This window comes from Ascaphus truei, chromosome 14 (assembly GCF_040206685.1).
Source record: "Ascaphus truei isolate aAscTru1 chromosome 14, aAscTru1.hap1, whole genome shotgun sequence".
Classification (NCBI taxonomy): domain Eukaryota; kingdom Metazoa; phylum Chordata; class Amphibia; order Anura; family Ascaphidae; genus Ascaphus; species Ascaphus truei.
Genome location: NC_134496.1, coordinates 7,885,691 through 7,906,333, shown reverse-complemented (window position 1 = coordinate 7,906,333; position 20,643 = coordinate 7,885,691). Strand labels below are relative to the sequence as shown.

Here is a 20,643-nt window from a genome sequence, read left to right as displayed (position 1 = left end):
AACCCCTTCAGGGTATATATCACAGAACATGTGTATGCATTTAGCATAGGGAACTGCTATTGAGACTTACCTTGACGTTGGTTAGCAGGCCTGTCATTATTTGATCAAAGGATGTAACCAAAAGTCTCCTTTGTCTTACAGACTTAGGTTTCACTATGTATATTTATTTCCCCATTTATTGCTAGCCCAATGGGAGAAGCGCAGGGATTCACTTTCTGTTTTTTACATGTAGCCCCCTGTAAACAGCACGGGCTACTAAATCTTCCTACTACTGTGGTAAGTCCTGTTAAAGACAGGCCCCAGTAGTAATCATGGGTTTTCCCCCTTGCAAAGCCCTGCCTGCTTGATTAATACAAGCCTGTCCCTGCTGCAAAGCAGTGCAGAGGGGAGGTCTTGTTGATGTCATAGGGGCGGGCTGACCAAACTTAGTAGTGGTTCCTGTGGGCTCTAGGGGGTTCAGTCTGAGTCTGAGTAGAGAGACGAGGTGTTGTTCTGGAGGTCAGAGGAGAGAGTTATGCCTTGGAAGCTGCGAGTGTTGGAGTGTCTGGCGGGACCGACAGGCCAAGAGAGAGAGAGAGAGTGTAGCTAGGTTCCTGAGGAGTAGGGCCAAGTGTTTAGAGGTGGATCCATGCCTCTCATCCTGCTTAGGGGGTGAGGGAAGAGCTAGCCCTACCCATGGCGCCCTTGGTTGCGGGTGGAGGCAGGGAGAATTATACCCTTCAGACCATCCTGTGAAGAACGATCTGGCGGGAGAGGAGGAGGAGGTGTACCGTGTACCTGTATTGCTGTGCTGCTACTATGTGCCTGCTAAAGAGAGTACAATAAAGACTCTGTTACTTTCACCTACTGTGCCGTGTGATTCTGGAGTATTCACCCCGGGACCTAGGGGGTTCATCTATAAGGGTCTCTTCCCACATCCCTGGGAATTATAGGAGATGGAGGCGCTGCACCACTAAGACACCATGGAGGCCAATACCTCAGAAGCCGGATCCTGTCTCCCCCATAACATCGCGGGAAGCTCAGGCCCTCCTGTTCCAAACAGGTATGCACCACTCACAACCATGTAACTGCCCCTCACGCACCCTAGATACATCAGTTAAGTCTAGGGGGGGGGGGAATAAGAGTTACATACATATGATTGGCCAATCCTTTCACCAGCTGCATGCTCCTTACATGGAGAAGCGCAGTGACTATATATTTATTTTAGAAAATGTTCTGTTCAGTTCCTGGGGGGACAAGGAATCAAAGCAAATGAAGGTTTTCCCAGACACAAATCAGTAATATTGTTTGAAACACTGAACACAAAATGTAATATATTACACCAACGTTCATGTTTTTTCAAGTAAGATACAACATAAATTATCTAATGAAAAATGTATATTTAGATATCAATAATATACAAGCTGAAATGCAGTATGTTTTATGATCCTGTAATGGGAAAAAAAGAGGACATGAACTGGAAAAATGGACTGGTATGAGTTCCCATGAGCTCATTGTGAGGCACAGAGAGAAACCATTAAAACAAGTTAATACAGCAGCGTTACTAGAAATACACATTAAAATAATAAACAGAGCTTACATTACCCCAAGACAAAAAAAAATACAAATACCATGTGTGAGCACAGTCGCATGTCTCAGACAGGTATGCAACCCTGCATTTCACCATTATCACTTAGCATACAGTGCTACCACTGCAGCAAGGGATTCTGGGTAATGACATGCAAATGAGCACATTTTAAGATGGAGCCCTGCAAGCGTATTCCTGCCGCTTAACACAGCTTTACAGCACAGGACAAAGGAAATATATGGTAAAAGAAGAAGAAGGGCATTGTATTAAGTGTGGGGATAGTGGGACAGACATTCTCCGTGGTACCTGGTCAGGTGGCAAGATGGCCACATTCTGGGCTAAAACCGTACATTTCATAAATAGCACATACAGTCTTTCATTAGCAAGACATGATAAATAAATTATATTTGGAAATTCTGGAGACTGGGGAAGAAAAAAAATAAGGGAACATTTGCCAAATTAATGAATAGTCATAAATAATAAGCGTAGTGGATACTATTTTGGTAGGGTGACCAGATTTCGAAAATGAAAAACCGGGACACCTTAAAAAATAATTTATTAAACAAATTACATCACGTGACACCCCCCGTTGCCATGACAACAAGACACTCTGATGCCCCTGCAGTGTTAGTGTGTATAGAGGTGGGGGCTTTGCTTGGGCCCTTCAACTCTTACAGCCAGGGCATTATTGGCCAGGAATGCCCAGTTCGGAGGGGATTACTACTTCAAAATGTATTTGATTCGTAACAACGTCAAAAAAACTGTAATACCAATAACTAACAACCACAGACAATGATAATCTAAACCATCAAATAAAATGTCTACGGCCCTTGTTCAAGCATGTTTGCGGTACTTGCCAGATAAATCAGTGCCTGCAATCCACGACTGTATCCGCCTCTCCGAGCATCTGAAAGCAATCCAGCGTTCCTGGTGTGTGGCTGAAGAGGTGAGGGACTCCCTCCTCTCAAACGGAAAAGAAGAGCAAAAAATAGAGTTGGAACATACCTATCATACAGGGACGAGAGAGAGACACAGAGAATGAGAGAGAGACAGAGAATGAGAGAGAGACAGAGAATGAGAGAGAGACAGAGAGAGAGAGACAGAGAATGAGAGAGAGACAGAGAATGAGAGAGAGACAGAGAGAGAGAGACAGAGAATGAGAGAGAGACAGAGAGAGGGACATAGGGAGAGAGAGACACACAGAGAGAGAGACAGACACAGAGAGAGAGAGACAAAAGTAATGTACTGTATAACCATTATACCGTACCCCCTAGTATTCGTGTAATCATTGTCCCACACCCCCTATTACTCACGCTTTGGCAATACTGAAATGTTCTTTTGACATGCCAATCAAGCTGATTTGATTTGAGAGACACAGAGACACACACAGAGACACAGAGAGAGACAGAGATACACACAGAGACACACACAGAGACACACAGAGAGAAACAGAGACACACAGAGAGAGACAGAGACACAGAGAGAGAGACAGAGACACAGAGAGACACACTGAGAGAGACAAAGACACACAGAGAGAGACAGAGACACACAGAGAGAGAGAGAGAGAGAGACACGGGCCTATTTAGTAAGCGTCGATAAGGCTGCGTCTATAGTATTTCAGACGGAGGGAAGGCACATACGCTGCAATACACTTGCTGAAGCCTGAGCTTTTTTATGGCTTTGCAGGGTATGCAGCGGGTGCGATTGGGGGCATGGCAATAAAGATTTGGAGGCGTGGCAATAACGTTCCGGCGCGGACGTCACTTCCCTACCTCACATCCCGATCCACCGGCATTTTTTCAGATGCAGCATCTGAAGCACTGTGCAGACAAGAAGAAAAATGCACACAATGCGCACCAGAGATTAAAATATAGTAAATTATTTATTAATTAAACAAGAAATAACCGAGGGGGATCCAACCCCACCTCAGTACTTTCTTCTCGTTGCTATTGCCACACTATACACTGGCGACACACTTTATTCGAGCTCGGCTAGTCCCACGAATTCGGGTATACCCGGGTGTATTGAGGTTTGTGACTGTTTTCTGCCCGAGTGCATTGGGTTATTTTCCAGGCAGGGATTGAAGCATTTTATTCCCGCTGGCTGCAATACTGCACAGTATATATATATATACTGCATTACAATTCATGAATTTATGCCATCTGGTAGACACGCAAAGCATTGCAGCCTATTAAATCCTAATCATTATCATTTAACAGATCAGCCGCCCGTCAGCCAGGCATGAACCCAGGCTGGGAAGGCAAACGCAACGGGGCTTGTCAGAGGTGAGGAGCGGCGCATTCCAGGTATCTGCCAGGTACATACTGGGTATTTGCTCGAATAAAGTGTGTCGGTGCAGTACGTCCTGACGCCGGAAGGGAAGTTGGTACGCGACCAAGACGAGACACCGGATTTACAGTGGAACCAAACATACCACAGATTGCTGGAGGACCACACTGCGAGGGGCGCAGCCTATCGAGTTTCCCGGTCATCGTCCAAAGTCTGGAGCTGCGGATTGACCACCGGATTACCACGGAGCACGAGCCTGTCTCACACAATGCTTTTACCAAACGGATGTTTGTGAGTTTGCTATTTTTATCTTGTCCAGGAAATGAAATTGTTAAACCGAATTTACACATGGAGCGGGCGCTTTCTCTTCTTTTTTTTGTTTAGATATCTATCGAGGAGGTGGTTGTTTCCCTGAAGAGAGCTGCCAGGGCTCCAGAGGACGCCCGAATTGGATCCTTTTATGATTGAGTTATAACATAGCTATTAGAGCTAGGTTTCTGGACTTTTATTGTGTTTAGGCATAGTGTTTATTATTATTTTATTACAGCTACTTTTTAGTAATTGCACTGTTATTAATTCTGACCACTAATTCTCACTGCCATTATAATCTCTCTCTAGCCACAACCAAATTGCTATATCAGCTATATTATTTATTGGTTATACCAGGGGAGCACAAACTTTTGCAGCTTGCACCCCTGCCTTCCTCTGCTGGTGCTCGCGCGCCCCCCCCCCCCCCCCCCCTTACCTTGATGCGGCGTCACGTGACCTGCAGCGGCATTTGACGAGGGTGACGTCACATGACCCCGCGGCGTAATTTAACATACTGTGCTATATGTATGCACACACAGCTGTCTCTTACACATACAAATACTGTTTTTCCATCCCTATACACCAATAGGGACCACAAAGTATCCACACACACTTTTAGTTGTGCTACAAACTCTCACATTTCCACACCCACCCACACCATTTATATCCACTCCCACTCCACACACACCTTTTGTAAAGCACTGTATATACTGTGGGCTCTCCATTAATTTTCATTCACACTGATACACATACACACTCTTTCATCACTTGCTTTCAGGAACCTTTTGACACCTCTAGGCATAAAACACATCCACACCGGGGGAAGGACCAGCACAGATAACATTCCAAGAGACACTGTTTTTAAGTATACCTTTTGCTTGCTTCATTCATTGTAACATCGCCAGAAGAAGAGATCAGTGTATCTCGAAAGCTCGCACAAATAAAAGCATTTCGTTAGCCACAGAACGGTATCATCTATTTATTTTTTGATTATTGAAGCTCGGCTAACACGGTACTGATACCTCTATATATATATATATTGCGCGCGCACACACACATATAACGTTTTATCCAACTTTTTCATTTATCATTTGTAGAGAAAATGAACAATGTCGCCAGAAGTGCTATTTTTCAAAATGTAACATCTCTACTAATTAGTGTAAAATGATACTTCATATAAAGCAGGTTATGGGACCCAGTATAAAATGACCTTCATGTTTCTTATCACATCCCAGTATATGGATACTTTCTATTATCACAAGCTGCTAACATGTGACAGGGCTCAGAGTCTGAGCCCAGAATGTGACATACAGAACATTCTCATTCTAAATTTCAAAAAATATTGTGTTGATTTCTGACCTGACTGCCGTGGTTACAGCTCAACCACTCTGTTCTACTGTATGTCACCACTTTCTGCCACAACCAGCTGACGGTGGATCTGCAAGGAGTTCAACGCTCATTGGCATCACATCTGTGGCTTGGTTGACGTATCATTTCTCCAGCTTTTTATTGTATTGTTTTTAAATAGATTATATTTATTTAGTTGAATAGATATTTATTTAGTGTAATAGATATTTATTTAGTTTAATAGATTATATTTCTAAGTTTAATAAGTTATATTTCTTAGTTTAATAAGTTATATTTCTTAGTTTAATAAATTATATTTCTTAGTTTAATAAGTTATATTTCTTAGTTTAATAAATTATATTTCTTAGTTTAATAAGTTATATTTCTTAGTTTAATAAGTTATATTTGTTAGTTTAATAAATTATATTTCTTAGTTTAATAAGTTATATTTGTTAGTTAATAGATTATATTTGTTAGCACAGTAGATTATATTTACTAGTATTTAAGTCTCCCCCTCAGTGCCCCATTAGGACCCGTGCGCATATTTCACATCTTTTCGGAGTCGCTTATTTTTTAGACCCTCGGAGCCAAAACCTAAAGGGGTCAGCTAAGAAAGTTCGGATCAAGAGGAGCCGCACAGCTTAAAGACAGAACATTTCCAAGGGAGATGGAGACAATTTGGGTAAGATCTGATTAAAGGACAACCTTTGAGGAAGGAAAGGGTGACGGGGGAGTCTAAGAGGGGGGTGAGAGAGCAAGGTGGTGTGTCAGATTGGGGCAGAGCAAGAGAACGCAAAAATGATGGGGATTTGCTGCACACCAAAAAAAAACAATAAGTAGTGATACTTTTACCGGTGCCCCTTAGTCTCAGGGAAGACCGGCATTTCGTCCAATGGATACAATATGATTGATGGGAAAGGGCACACGGATTTGAATAAAAAAAGATAATTTATTGTGCCACAGACTACAATGTTTCGGCTGCTGGCCTTTCTTTGCTGGATTTAGTGGGTTTAGCCACTTTACCTGAGAAAGACCAGCAGGCCGAAATGTTGTTGTCTATGGCAGTGCAAGAGAAAACAGGTTGGGGGGGGTGGGTTCTCGCAAAGTCGCCGACCCATGGGTGAGTGTCTCCGGTGGAAACTAGTCCTGGACCCCGGGAAAGCTGTCTGTGGCCCATACAAGCTGAGTAACATGTAGAAAGGACACATGTATGTTCAGAATGAGTTAGCATGGTATTTTGAGAGGCACCATAGCAGGTCAGTGCAAGTCAGTGCAGAGCACTGCAAGGTCAGTCAATATGAGGAAGGGTCCGATGGAGGAGTTGGAGGGTCCCAGAATATCTCTTAAAGCAGGGGTGCGCAAATCGAGGGGCACGACATTTTCTTGGGAGGAGGGGCTCGGCGCTTACAGTGGCCCCTCGCTCTTCCCCACAGCATTTAAATTAAATGACGGAGATCGCGCGCAAGGCCTCTGTAAGTTCCCTTTCCTTGTCTCCGGCGGCTTCTGGCGACAGCAACGTGGCGTCACATGATGTGGCATTGCCATAGCAACGTGATATCACATGACGTTGTTACATCAGAACGTCGGAGACAAGGTGGGGAAGGTGGAGGGGGGAGCAGGGGGAAAAGGTTGTGCAACCCTGTCTTAAAGCATTGTATTGCATACAGATCAGAGGCCAAGAATGGATATGGATATCCGATGTGAAGCCGGAAATAAGACAGAAAAGACCGTTTCGGGGGAAGAAGGTGAGTGATGAAATAGCCGTCACTGTGTAACTCTTCCAATTACCTGCAACTTCATGCAGAGCGACGTTTCTGTGTCTCTGTGATAACTCCCCCAGGACATGCCTGAAAACCAGAGGTAACTCAATGTATTTTTGATAAATAGAAACATGACCTTCTGGGGAGGGGTATATAATGGGTACTGGGCCTGGTGAGGTGGGTATAACGGGTACTGGGCCTGGTGAGGTGGGTATAACGAGTACTGGGCCTGGGGAGGGGCGTATAACAGGGTACTGGGCCTTGGGAGGGTTGTATAACTGGGTACTGGGCCTGGTGAGGTTGGTATAACGGGTATTTGCCCTGTGGAGGGCGGTATAACGTGGTATTGGGGATGGGGTATAAGTGGCACAGGAGCTCTTGCGATACAGAGTATCACTGTCCCTGGTTACAAACACTTCATGTCTCCTGCAGATCAGGACACGCACGAAGGTGGTGCCCTTTGTGCCACCAGACGACGAGGCGGGCTACGAGGCGGACGACGAGGCATACGACAAAGCGGGCGTCAAGTGGAACAATGAGGTGGGCTACAAGGCGGCCGATGACGCAGACGTGGTGTACGATGACCAAGGAGCATACGACAGGTGTGGCCGGATCTGCTGCTTCACCTTTTTTAGGCGGAGGAGAAGACCCCGGGAGCAGGTAGGAGAATACGAGAGGTGCGGACAGATCTGCTGCTTCACCTTTTTTAGGCGGAGAAGAAGCCAGGAGCAGGTAGCAGAGGAGCCAGGGCGTAGATCCAGGGGTATTCTAGGGGCCCTGAGAAGTTGGTTTGACCGCAGGAGAGGCAGATAAGATCAGGAAGGCTGCGGGAGGGGCAGGTACTAGAGGGAGATAGGGATATTGGGCGTGAGAGGGTGAGAGAGAACAAGGAGCAGGGCCGGAGCACGGGTTTCATGCGCCAGAGGCGAAACTTAAAATTTGTGCCCCAGTTGTATAAAAAATAATAAGATAAATAAAATAATAAAATAAACAGTGGCGTAGCTATCGGGGCTGCAGGGGGTGCGACCGCACCCCAGCGCGACGCAAAATAAAAATAAAAGGGCGCCACAATACTGGATAAAAAAAAGAATAATAATTTTAAAAAAAAGATAAATAAATAAAATAATAAGAGGAAAAAATAATAATGATTTTTAATGCGCCCCTAGGAGCTCTGCGCGCTAGGCGACCGCCTAATGGCCGGCTGGCCCTGCGAGGTATGCGGGAGGAAAAGGGGTGAATGGGATAGATATGCAGGGGGATGGGGGAGCAGGTGAGTTATACACAGGGGCACAAGGGCCCCATCACCCGCATCTCTATATACTGAGTGTGCCCCTGTGTATAACAATGCTGATCTGTGCTGCTCCATCTGATCTCACTGCGCAGTGATCCAGGGACCATCCGATCGCCATTTAATGGGGTCAGGAAGGAATTTTTTTCCCCCATTGCACAGCAGGGGTTATGTTTCGCCTTCCTCTGGATCACAGCAACAAACTGTCCTTTGTGCATGAATTATCAGTGAGATCTTTATACACCCTGCATTGGTCTTCACCCCTTTGCTGCCGGAGGGGCCTGCAGTGCATTGCTCTGCGTGTTACTATATCGCTCTGCAATGTGCTGCAGGCCCCTCCCAGCAAAGAGATTAATTATTTCAATAAAATACTCTCTTTAATCAAACCTATGTGTAGTGTCTTTTCTATTCGTTGTATCTATTGCTAACAGCTCAGTGATTCTTACCCAGGACGCTGCACTAGTGTCACGCTGCCAAGCCGGGTGTGAAGAAGGTTTATAGGGTCACATATACACTTCTGCCAAAACACGAGTGCAAACAGGAAGCCCCTCTGATCTGTCATATCTTTTATTACACAAAACGGTATCTAAAAAGGTAAAAAGAACATACATGGGATTCTGCTACAAATATCTCTCTAATTACAAACCAATTAGCAAATCATTCAGATTAGAGTCGAGCGAAAGAAAGGGTTAAGTATCTCATGTACAGTATATGCAGTGTAGGCTGTCCTGCAGCATTACATGCAGGGGGCAACGTTTAGGAGATATAAGTAATGCTGATCTCAGAGCTGACCGGCTGACCTGCTCTACTGGCTGACCGGCTGACCTGCTCTACCGGCTGAACTGCTCTACTGGCTGACTGGCTGACCGGCTGACCGGCTGACCTGCTCTACCGGCTGACCGGCTTCTATTCTTTCAGCTAAATGACCCGAATTGTGGCCCCTGTATCTCCCAATGAAACGTTTTATTGGCATATTCTTGTTTGACTCGTTCTATACAGACATTTTCTATATATTCATTGTGGGATTTGATAACATCTGTAATATCTCTCAGAACATCACATTCTGTACGTTTGTGCTGAATATTTTTCCATTCTCAATTTACTTAATATTAGTTTTTGGCATCAATTATTTATATCGAGCCCAAAATACCTTTATACAGAATGCTGTTCCCTTTAGCCCACAAATGCTGCTTCATTAAAGCCCATGGGTGGCACTTTATGCATTCTCAAACTTTTAGGCAACATCCCTAATTTCCAAAAGTGGGATTAAATCTGTGCATATTGAAATGGTTAATTTTGTTACTCAGACTCCTAAATCCCTCCCCAAATATATCCGTTTCACATAAAAGTGTGTGCGCTTCTCCTTCCGCCTAACTGGCACGTCGTCCTTACGGGCGCCACTCCGTGTAACTCCACGCTACCCTCCAGTGGCAAAAGAAATAAGATACATTTACTATACTCGTCTGGCAGCTGCTCCCGTATAAGGTGGGTAACTCTGTATTAGGGGTCTTGGTAGAGCATATTTATACTTATGTCGGATAGATGAGGAATTAATATTCCTAACGGGTTATTGTGAGAGGCCTTAGATCTTATCCTATATGCACGCAGCCCTCGCCTCTCTGACCTTGAACACGTACTTCAATCTGATTTTTTGAGACTTGAAACTGGATTTCTTAAAACAAACTGATTTTAAACACTGACAAGACTGTAACAATGGTATTTGGGACCAGAGCTAAATTGCTAAAGCTGCCAATGACAGAGCTTCAGATAAAAAACAACTCTAATACCATCCTAGCCCCTGTTACTGGTTTGAAATATCTGGGCATATAGTTCAACTCCCATTTAACATTTGGGTTGCACATTGATACCCTGACATCCAAATCCTATGCCAAACTAGGTGTACTTTACAGGAACAAATCCTCCATTAGGCCCTCATGCAGTAATCGCCTACAGCGATTCAGTAAGCCCAGAGTAGCTGGCGATTAAAGCAAAAATAACCGGGTTTTTTTTGCCGGAAAATAAATAAATAAAATCGGCAGACGCGCGGTGATAAGCCACTTTTCGGCACTGATCGCCAGTTTTTCAAACACGCTCAATTCTATAAGCCCTGATCAGCTTATTGCGGCTGATCGCCACTTTAAAATGGCTGTTTCTTCTCCAAATTGTCCAGCCACAAAAGTTGGCAAGAAGGTGGGGTGAAGCTGCGATGAAAATAAAATGCATGTGTCCCAGAGCTGATATCCATTAATATCAGCACCAGTGACCCCCGGCATGAATCTGATGCATAAAAAATGCATTTACAGGCAACTTCATTACCGCCAAGGCAATGAAGGGGTTATATACCCGTGCCAGGCTTATTGCGGGTAGCGGGGGTGGGTGAAGGTGGTATTTGGCCCTGGGTGGGTGTTTAGGCCTTGCCAGGGGGTTGCGGGATGACTTAACCTCTTCTTTAACTTAGCGGTTAATACCGCTAAGGTAATGAAGGGGTTAACCCCTCCTGCTACCCCCCCATCCGGTAGGCCTAAACACCCATCCTTGGGGCCAATACCCCGTTCACCCACCCCCGCTACCCACAATAAACAAAAATACACATAACAGCCCCACTGGCCACCTCCTAGGTCCCTAATAAACCATTACAATATTCATAAAACCATTATTTTGTTTACACCCAGGATTATTACATGGGATTAGGGCTATGTTATTCAGTGAGGGGTTGTATGTTTGTATTCGTAGGGACAGGCAAGGCCGGAGCCAGATGGGGTTCTCCTGCCTCTGTCCTCCTGGTCTCCTGACCCTTCCTGTAGCCGGACAAAGAAGAAGAAGTAGGCACACGGTCTTACTCAAAGGAGGTTTAATATGCCATAAAGTCCAACGTTTCGGCAGTCAAGGTGAAGGCTACAAACACAAGAAACAGTCACAATATATACCACCCCCCTGATACTCACCCCTCCCCGCTCTGCCACATAACCAGGATGTTGACGCCCACCTGATAACGTCAGAGCTACCATATGGCGCCCCCTAGTGACGTCAGACGTCTAGGTCTAAATCCCTGGAAATACAGCATAGAGCTGTCTTGGAGGACTGCAGCCACAGCCACACCTCTCCCCAGACTGAACACTCCCCCATGATGACGTCAGCGTGACCCGGCAGTCGGGGGGGGTAAGGGGAGGCGGGCGTGCACCAATCAAGACTGTACTTACAGGGCTGGACAAAGATGTATCCGTCGCCATGGGATCAGTGTCAGAGCAGTGAGGAGTTAGACACTCCTATAAATCACCCTGAAAGTGTAAATAAACCACACACCAAAATATTAATAAAGCATATGTGCACAAAACTAATACAGCAATATACTATTAAAAACATGTGACTGTATACTGCTGATGACATCAGTATAATCCTGCAAAGTTACAGTGAAATTCCACATAAGAATATGCAGTACATCAGTATTTAGAATATACTAGTGTGTATACCTAGGTCAGAAATGGGTACACACAACCAGGGGGGGGGGAGGGGAAGGGAGGATGGGGAAGGGGGAGGGAGGGAAGGGAAGGGGGAGGGGAGGAGGGAGGGAAGGGAAGGGGGAGGGAAGGGAAGGGGGAGGGAGGGAGGGGAAAAAAAGAAGGGAAAAAAAACACACAAAAAGGATAATCTTCCCAATTGGTAAGTGCAGAGTCCATGGATGGTGCAAGATCAAATATGCCTGTAGAAAGACAAAAATTACCTTCTATTAAGGAAGCATTTTAAATTCTGTTGCTCATTAAGACCCATACCGTTGCTGGTATTTAAAGCATGTATCCAGAATGCTTCACGTCTCAATAAGAAAGTCTCCCTATCTGGAGTGCCTTGTCTAGGTGCTACTGTCTCAATACCCATGATGCGTAAAGAGGCAACATTATGATTGTGTTCCACACAGTGTTGCACAAGAATAGAGGGATCCGTACCTTTTCGAATTACACTTTTATGTTCAATGAACCTTGTTTTTAACATTCTTATGGTCTTACCCACATAAAGAAGACCACATGGACACTTTATTACGTACACTACATATTCAGATCTACGTGTGATTCTATTTTTGATTTTTATGATCCTCCCGCTTTGGGGGTGACTGAATTGACTACCGGTAGTCAGACTGTTACAGACCGAGCAGCTCATGCATCTAAAGTTACCCGGTCTGCCACCCTCCAGAAAATGAGGAGTTCTGTAGTTACCCTCATTATCTGCATGTATCAGGTTATCCGCCAGATTTCTCCCTCTTTTGAATGCCACCATTGGTGGTACACAGCAACTTTCAGATAATATATCATCATTTTGCAGAATATGCCAGTGTTTAAGAATGGTAGATTTAATAAAACCACCAGCTTGACTGTATATAGTGGTAAATACAAGCCCGTCCTCCTTCTTATTTTTGGTAGCACTTACCTCTTTATCCAGTGCCCGGTCTAACACAGCAGGAGGATATACGCAGGAAGATATCCCCTAGCCAGGAATCTACCACGTAGTTCTCCAATAGCTGGTTCAATATGATCCTTCCTGCTCGTGATTTTGCAGACCTGGACTTTCTGTGAAAAAGGTAATGCATCAATAAGAGAAGGAGGATGATGGCTATCTGCCCTTAAAATTGCATTTCTGTCTGTATCCTTTCTAAAAAGATCAGTATGTAACTCCCCATTAGTCTGTGTAATGAGGACATCTAAAAAAGAGAGTTGCTGTGTACTCCATGTATTAGTGAGGAGGACCGGTGAATGGAGACCATTAAGATACTCAAAAAAGATAACAGCTGATCCTCCGTACCTGTCCATATGAAAAACATCATCAATATATCTGTAATAGCTTTTAATATGCACTAAAAAGTCTGATTTGTAGATGTACTGCTCTTCGAAATGTGTCATGTATATGTTGGCGTAAGCAGGGGCCATATTACTGCCCATTGCTGTCCCCTTAATCTGCAGGAAGAAATCACTCTCAAATCTAAAATAATTTTTATAGAGAATGAAATGTAAAATGAGCATAATGTATTCAATTGGAACAGTATCACTATAATGGCGAATGAGGGTGACTTTGATTATCTCAAGACCTTCAACATGGGGGATTATTGTATAAAGGCTAGACACATCTAAACTAACCAGAATATGATTAGTCCCATCAGCAGGTGAGTTTTTTAATTTGTCAAGGAAATCAAACGTGTCTTTGATGTATGAGTTGGCTGTCTGTGCTATAGGTTGTAGAAATGTGTCTACAAATTTTGCAAGGGGTTGATTTAATGAATTAATAGCAGCTATAATAGGCCGCCCCAGGGGATTGTTTAAATTCTTTGTTTTTTTGGGCAATGGAAAAGAAAATAGGGCATTTAGGATGCAACATAGTTAGAAACTCAGATTCAGGCTCTGTTATCCACCGGTTATTAACCCCCATTTGGATAATTTCCTTAATTTCTCTCGCATAGTTAAAGGTAGGGTCCCTATCCAATTTAATGTAGCAGTTAATGTCACTCAGTTGTCTGATGGTTTCAGCCTTATAATCTGAGTAATTCTGCACTACTAGGGCACCCCCCTTGTCCGCACGCTTAATAATAATCTCATTATTATTAGTCAACATTTTTAATGCTTCCTTTTCCTGAAGAGACATATTGTATGTAGCCCTATGTTTGTTTTTTTTGTACCTTGCAATGTCCCCCTTAACCAGTTGTATATATGTGCTGACTGATTGATTTTTAAATGGCGGGACAAAAGTGGATTTGAGCTTGCACATTTTGGTACCTTGATAAGAAGCCGAATTATCTGTCCCTTGCTGGTCAGTGGCCAAATTAACTGTCCCTTGTTGTTCATAGGAGGATTACCTGTCCCTGGTTGGATATTGGAATGCACCGATTCTGTAGACCTGTTAGAAAAAAATGATTTAAGGTTTAATACACGTTCGAATTTAAATAGGTCAACCTCCAAATCAAAATCATTAAACAATGTAGTAGGTACATATGAGGGCCCCCTCGCTAAAACAGACATTTCACATTGATTAAGAGTGTAATCAGACAGATTAACAACCAAGGTGTCCATACTCATTTCTGCTCCGTTGTACGTAGGGGATAGGGTGATCTTCCCTTTCCCCTGGCCCCCGCGTCCAATTTTCCTTTTCCTTTCTCCTTGTCCTTGGATTGGCCTAAAAAAGGGGCCGGACTTTGGCCTCTCTGACGTTCTGTTGAGGAATGGGCTTCAGAGTCACTGGTGTGGACTTCTTGGACTCCCTGAGGTGCTCTCCCTCTTTGGTTCTTGCGTTGTTTGGGGTCTTGCTTCAGCCACGGGTATACTCTTCCATCTTTATAGTCATTAACAACTTTTTTGAATTTCAACTTCTTAAAGTGAATAAGATCACTTTTAATTTTTTTCCAGCTTGGTCTTAAGACTATCCAATGATTGTACAACGTCCGTACCAGGGCTAGACTGTTCAATGAGGATTTCCACTTTGAGTATATCCTTCCTTGTGTGGCTAAGTTGTTCCCCCACCTCCTCAATAACCAAAATATTCAAGTCCAAAGAGGCCCTATTAAAGCTGCAGTTCAGTCTTTTTTTTATTTTATTTTTTTTTTTACTTCAATAGTTTCATGTGGGCAATCTCTAATTACCTAAAGAACTGTATAGCTGCAGGTCAATTCGTTCTCCATGTATTGATAGGTGAAATTTGGTGACATAATTAGTGAAGGGATCTGTTTTTCTTCTGCTTCTGTCTCTCAGTGGAAGCTCATGAATATTCATGAGCACTCCTGCATTGACATGTGCTAGAGGGAGGGCAGGGCTGACAAAGGGGTGTGCCAGGGCTTGTGACAGGACATGAAGGGGCAGTGCCTTAGCAAATGGCTGTTAAAATAGAATACAAGAAAATTGGTCTTTCAAAGTTGTTTTTTTAAAAACAGAAAATGCTAAAAGTATTTTTTCTCACTACAGAACTGATTTATTAAAAAAACCACACATGGAGGATATTGACTGAACTGCAGCTTTAAAGCATTGTCCTGCATACAGATCAGAGGCGAAGAATGGATATGGATACCCGATGTGAAGCTGGAAATAAGACCGAGAACAATACCGAAAAGACCGTTTCGAGTGATAAAATAGCTGTCACTGTGTAACTCTTCCAATTACCTGCAACTTCATGCAAAGAAATAGCAACGCTTGTTTTTAACGTGTTAGCGCCAAGGGGGAATTCAACTGCTGAGAGGTTAAGGGAGTTACTAACCCAAACTCAGCGACGTTTCTGTGTCTCTGTGATAACTCCCCCAGAAGATGCCTGGAAACCAGAGGTAACTCAATGTATTTTTGATAAATAGAAACTTGACCTTGGAGACTGTGAGACCCCCTCTCCTTCCCCCCCTTCCCTTGGCTTCCCAAACCCCACCATAACCAATACATAAATAACCACAAACACGAGGTCTGGCGGCCACTGCTTTTTAGTAAAACTTCAATTAACCTAATTAGTGCCAACCCCCTGCCAGAGTGCTCGCTCATTGTGTAAAGGCCAAAGGTACCCGATCCAATGGCCCGTAACTCCCCCCTAGCCGGGCCCCGCCTGTCTGGCGAGAATGGGCCCAGGAACGCACGTGTAAATGAGCCGCGCCCACTCGCCACTCCCAGCCACCTTTTATTTTATTTCTGTTATTCATTTTCATTGTTTATTTATTATTTTTTTTCTTTTAAACACGTACAACCAACATATTTACCAGTATTCACAATAAAGGGCAGGGTGGGCGGGACTCCCATGGCAGGGCGTAGACTGACCCCGCGCCTCTGTCTAATTGTAACCTCCCTGGCCCTTCCCCCGGCTGTGTCACGTCACTGCCAGAGGGGGGGGGGGGAAGGCCAGGGGGGACGTAGTCCACACTCACAGGTAAGGGAGAGCCTAGTCCCTCTGGTCATAGCGCCCGGTCACCGAGGGCTCAAGGCTACTTTTCTGGGTTATTTTGAAACGAGCTACACTGGGGAATATTTAGGGGTCTCCCCAAACAAAGAGAGAACATTTAGGGGTCTCTCCAGACTCAGAGAACCCCACACACTTAGATCTGAGGTTTGTGCCCCTATTAGGCCTGGGCCTATTAGTAAGTTAAAGCTCGCTGAGGTGGGCTGAGCCGCGCTGAGCAGATGCACAAACCCCCTGCATCTGTCATCAGCGCGGCTATAGTTTCCCCCTCCGCATGCGTGCTCATGCGTGCTCATGCGTGCAGAGGCTCAGAAACTTTGCCGATACAGGCAAGTTTCAAATTTGCCGCTCGGGGAAGCGAAGAAACGGTCACGTGACCGCTCCCATCCAATGGGAGCGGGGACTAGCCCCGCTTCCCGCTCCGCCTCCTGAGACGCCTCCGCTCTGCCTCGGCTCCGCCTCCACCCCGCCCCCAGAGCGCGCTCACTGCCTCGCCTGCAAGGACAGAAAAAAACACCATTTTCAGCAGGCGAGGCAGAGCAGGAGCGCGGCTCAGCGTGGCTGAACCCTCTATGTCCCAGGCCTTACATGGGGGGGGAGAGAAATACATAGAAACAAAAATAAGGAGGGACAGAGATAAATAAAAGAGATAAGATTAAAGGGGGAGAGAGAGACTGACAGGAGAGGGAAAGGAAAGGCAGAGAGTAGGGAGACTTCTCACCCAAGGTGATGAAACAGCTGTGACACATGGACACCTTCTCTGGGAAACCTTCCACTACCCATGTGACATTACACCTCCACCGTAGGGGGTCCTGCATCTGGGGAGTGTGTGTGTAAAGGATCCTGGGGAGGGACGTATAACGGAGTTCTGGGGAGAGGTATATAATGGGTACTGGGCCTGGTGAGGTGGGTATAACGGGTACTGGGCCTGGTGAGGTGGGTATAACGGGTACTGGGCCTGGGGAGGGGCGTATAACAGGGTACTGGGCCTGGGGAGGGGTGTATAACAGGGTACTGGGCCTGGGGAGGGGTGTATAACAGGGTACTGGGCCTGGGGAGGGGTGTATAACAGGGTACTGGGCCTGGGGAGGGGTGTATAACAGGGTACTGGGGAGGGGTGTATAACAGGGTACTGGGCCTGGGGAGGGGTGTATAACAGGGTACTGGGGAGGGGTCTATAACAGGGTACTGGGCCTGGGGAGGGGTGTATAACAGGGTACTGGGCCTGGGGAGGGGTGTATAACAGGGTACTGGGCCTTGGGAGGGGTGTATAACAGAGTATTGGGCCTGGGGAGGGGTGTATAACTGGGTACTGGGCCTGGGGAGGTGGGTATAACGGGTATTTGCCCCGTGGAGGGCGGTATAACGTGGTATTGGGGAGGGGGTATAGGTGGCACAGGAGCTCTTGCGATACAGAGTATCACTGTCCCTGGTTACAAACACTTCATGTCTCCTGCAGATCAGGACACGCACGAAGGTGGAGCCCTTTGTGCCACCAGACGACGAGGCGGGCTACGAGGCGGACGATGAGGCATACGACAAAGCGGGCGTCAAGTGGTGCGAAGAGGTGAGCTACAAGGCGGCCGATGAGGCAGACGACGAAGCGGATGTCAAGTCTGGCGATGAGGTGGGCCATGGCGAAGGAGAATACGAGAGGTGTGGACGGATCTGCTGCTTCACCTTTTTTAGGCGGAGAAGAAGCCAGGAGCAGGTAGCAGAGGAGCCAGGGCGTAGATACAGGGGTTTTCTAGGGGCCCTGAGAAGTTGGTTTGACTGCAGGACCGCAGATAAGATCAGGAAGGCTGCGGGAGGGGCAGGTACTAGAGGGAGATAGGGATATTGGGCGTGAGAGGGTGAGAGAGAACAAGGAGCAGGGCCGGAGCACGGGTTTCATGCGCCCGAGGCAAAACTTAAAATTTGTGCCCCAGTTGTATAAAAAATAATAAGATAAATAAAATAATAAAATAAACAGTGGCGTAGCTATCGGGGCTGCAGGGGGTGCGACCGCACCCCAGCGCGACGCAAAATAAAAATAAAAGGGCGCCAAAATACTGGATAAAAAAAATAAAAATAATTTTCAAAAAAAAAAGATAAATAAATTAGAAATAATAAGAGGAAAAAATAATAATGATTATTAATGCGCCCCTAGGAGCTCTGCGCGCTAGGCGACCGCCTAATGGACGGACGGCCCTGCGAGGTATGCGGGAGGAAAAGGGGTGAATGGGATAGATATGCAGGGGGATGAGGGAGCAGGTGAGTTATACACATGGGCACAAGGGCCCCATCACCCGCATCTCTATATACCGAGTGTGCCCCTGTGTATAACAACGCTGATCTGTGCTGCTCCATCTGATCTCACTGCGCAGTGATCCAGGGACCACCCGATCGCCATTTTATGGGGTCAGGAAGGAATTTTTTCCCCCCATTGCACAGCAGGGGTTATGTTTCGCCTTCCTCTGGATCACAGCAACAAACTGCCCTTTGTGCATGAATTATCAGTGAGATCTTTATACACCCTGCATTGGTCTTCACCCCTTTGCTGCCGGAGGGGCCTGCAGTGCATTGCTATGCGTGTTACTATATCGCTCTGCAATGTGCTGCAGGCCCCTCCCAGCAAAGAGATTAATTATTTCAATAAAATACTCTCTTTAATCAAACCTATGTGTAGTGTCTTTTTTATCCGTTGTATCTATTGCTAACAGCTCAGTGATTCTTACCCAGGACGCTGCACTAGTGTCACGCTGCCAAGCCCGGGTGTGAAGAAGGTTTATAGGGTCACATATACACTTCTGCCAAAACACAAGTGCAAGATCTGTCATATCTTTTATTACACAAAACGGTATCTAAAAAGGTAAAAAGAACATACATGGGATTCTGCTACAAATATCTCTCTAATTACAAACCAATTAACAAATCATTCAGATTAGAGTCGAGCGAAAAGAAAGGGTTAAGTATCTCATGTACAGTATATGCAGTGTAGGCTGTTCTGCAGCATTACATGCAGGGGGCAAAGGTTAGGAGATATAAGTGATGCTGATCTCAGAGCTGACCGGCTGACCTGCTCTACTGGCTGACCGGCTGACCTGCTCTACCGGCTGACCTGCTCTACTGGCTGACCAGCTGACCTGCTCTACTGGCTGACCGGCTGATATGCTCGACCGGCTGACCTGCTCTACTGGCTGACCGGCTGACCTGCTCTACTGGCTGACCGACTGACCTGCTCTACCGGCTTCCCTTCTTTCAGCTAAATGACCTGAATTGTGGCCCCTGTATCTCCCAATTAAAGCTGCAGTTCAGTCAATATCCTGCATGTGTGGGTTTTTTAATAAATCAGTTCTGTATTAAGAAAAAATACTTTTAGCATTTTCTGTTTTTAAAAAAAAAACTTTGAAAGACCAATTTTCTTGTATTCTATTTTAACAGCCATTTGCTAAGGCACTGCCCCTTCATGTCCTGTCACAAGCCCTGGCACACCCCTTTGTCAGCCCTGCCCTCCCTCTAGCACATGTCAGTGCAGGAGTGCTCATGAATATTCACAGTGGCAGAAGAAAAACAGATCCCTTCACTAATTATGTCACCAGATTTCGCCTATCAATACATGGAGAACGAATTGACCTGCAGCTATACAGTTCTTTAGGTAATTAGAGATTGCCCACATGAAACTATTGAAGTAAAAAAAGAAATAAAATTTAAAAAAAAGACTGAACTGCAGCTTTAAACGTTTTATTGGCGTATTCTTGTTTGACTCGTTCTATACAGACATTTTCTATATATTCATTGTGGGATTTGATAACATCTGTAATATCTCTCAGAATATCACATTCTGTACGTTTGTGCTGAAGTTTTTTCCATTCTCAATTTACTTAATATTAGTTTTTGGCTTCAATTATTTATATCGAGTCCAAAATACCTTTATACAGAATGCTGTCCCCTTTAGCCCACAAATGCTGCTTCATTAAAGCCCATGGGTGGCACTTGATGCATTCTCAAACTTTTAGGCAACATCCCTAATTTCCAAAAGTGGGATAAAATCTGTGCATATTTAAATGGTTAATTTTTCCATTTTTCCATTGTGACAAAATATAAATTTTCTCACTCAGACTCCTAAATCCCTCCCCAAATATATCCGTTTCACATAAAAGTGTGTGCGCGTCTCCTTCCGCCTAACTGGCACGTCGTCC

At 45.2% G+C, this 20,643-nt stretch overlaps 1 protein-coding gene across 11 annotated transcripts in view; it reads right to left on the bottom strand.

Moving 5' to 3' along the window:
* AP1S3 (adaptor related protein complex 1 subunit sigma 3) overlaps positions 1–20,643 on the bottom strand; it is a 146,836-nt gene that overhangs the window by 38,100 nt on the left and 88,093 nt on the right. The window contains exons 2-7 of one of the 11 annotated variants that reach the window (XM_075569658.1): positions 14,317–14,437; positions 12,980–13,119; positions 11,761–11,838; positions 9,007–9,146; positions 3,340–3,387; positions 2,425–2,572 (exon numbers count right to left, since the gene is read on the bottom strand). The exons of 8 other annotated variants lie outside the window; for them this stretch is intronic. In XM_075569658.1, coding sequence (XP_075425773.1) covers positions 2,425–2,572; positions 3,340–3,387; positions 9,007–9,146; positions 11,761–11,790 — 366 coding nt within the window. In that variant the 5' untranslated portion in view covers positions 11,791–11,838; positions 12,980–13,119; positions 14,317–14,437. The remainder of the gene's footprint in view (positions 1–2,424; positions 2,573–3,339; positions 3,388–9,006; positions 9,147–11,760; positions 11,839–12,979; positions 13,120–14,316; positions 14,438–20,643) is intronic. 2 more of the 11 variants (XM_075569660.1, XM_075569662.1) reach the window with 2 other exon arrangements.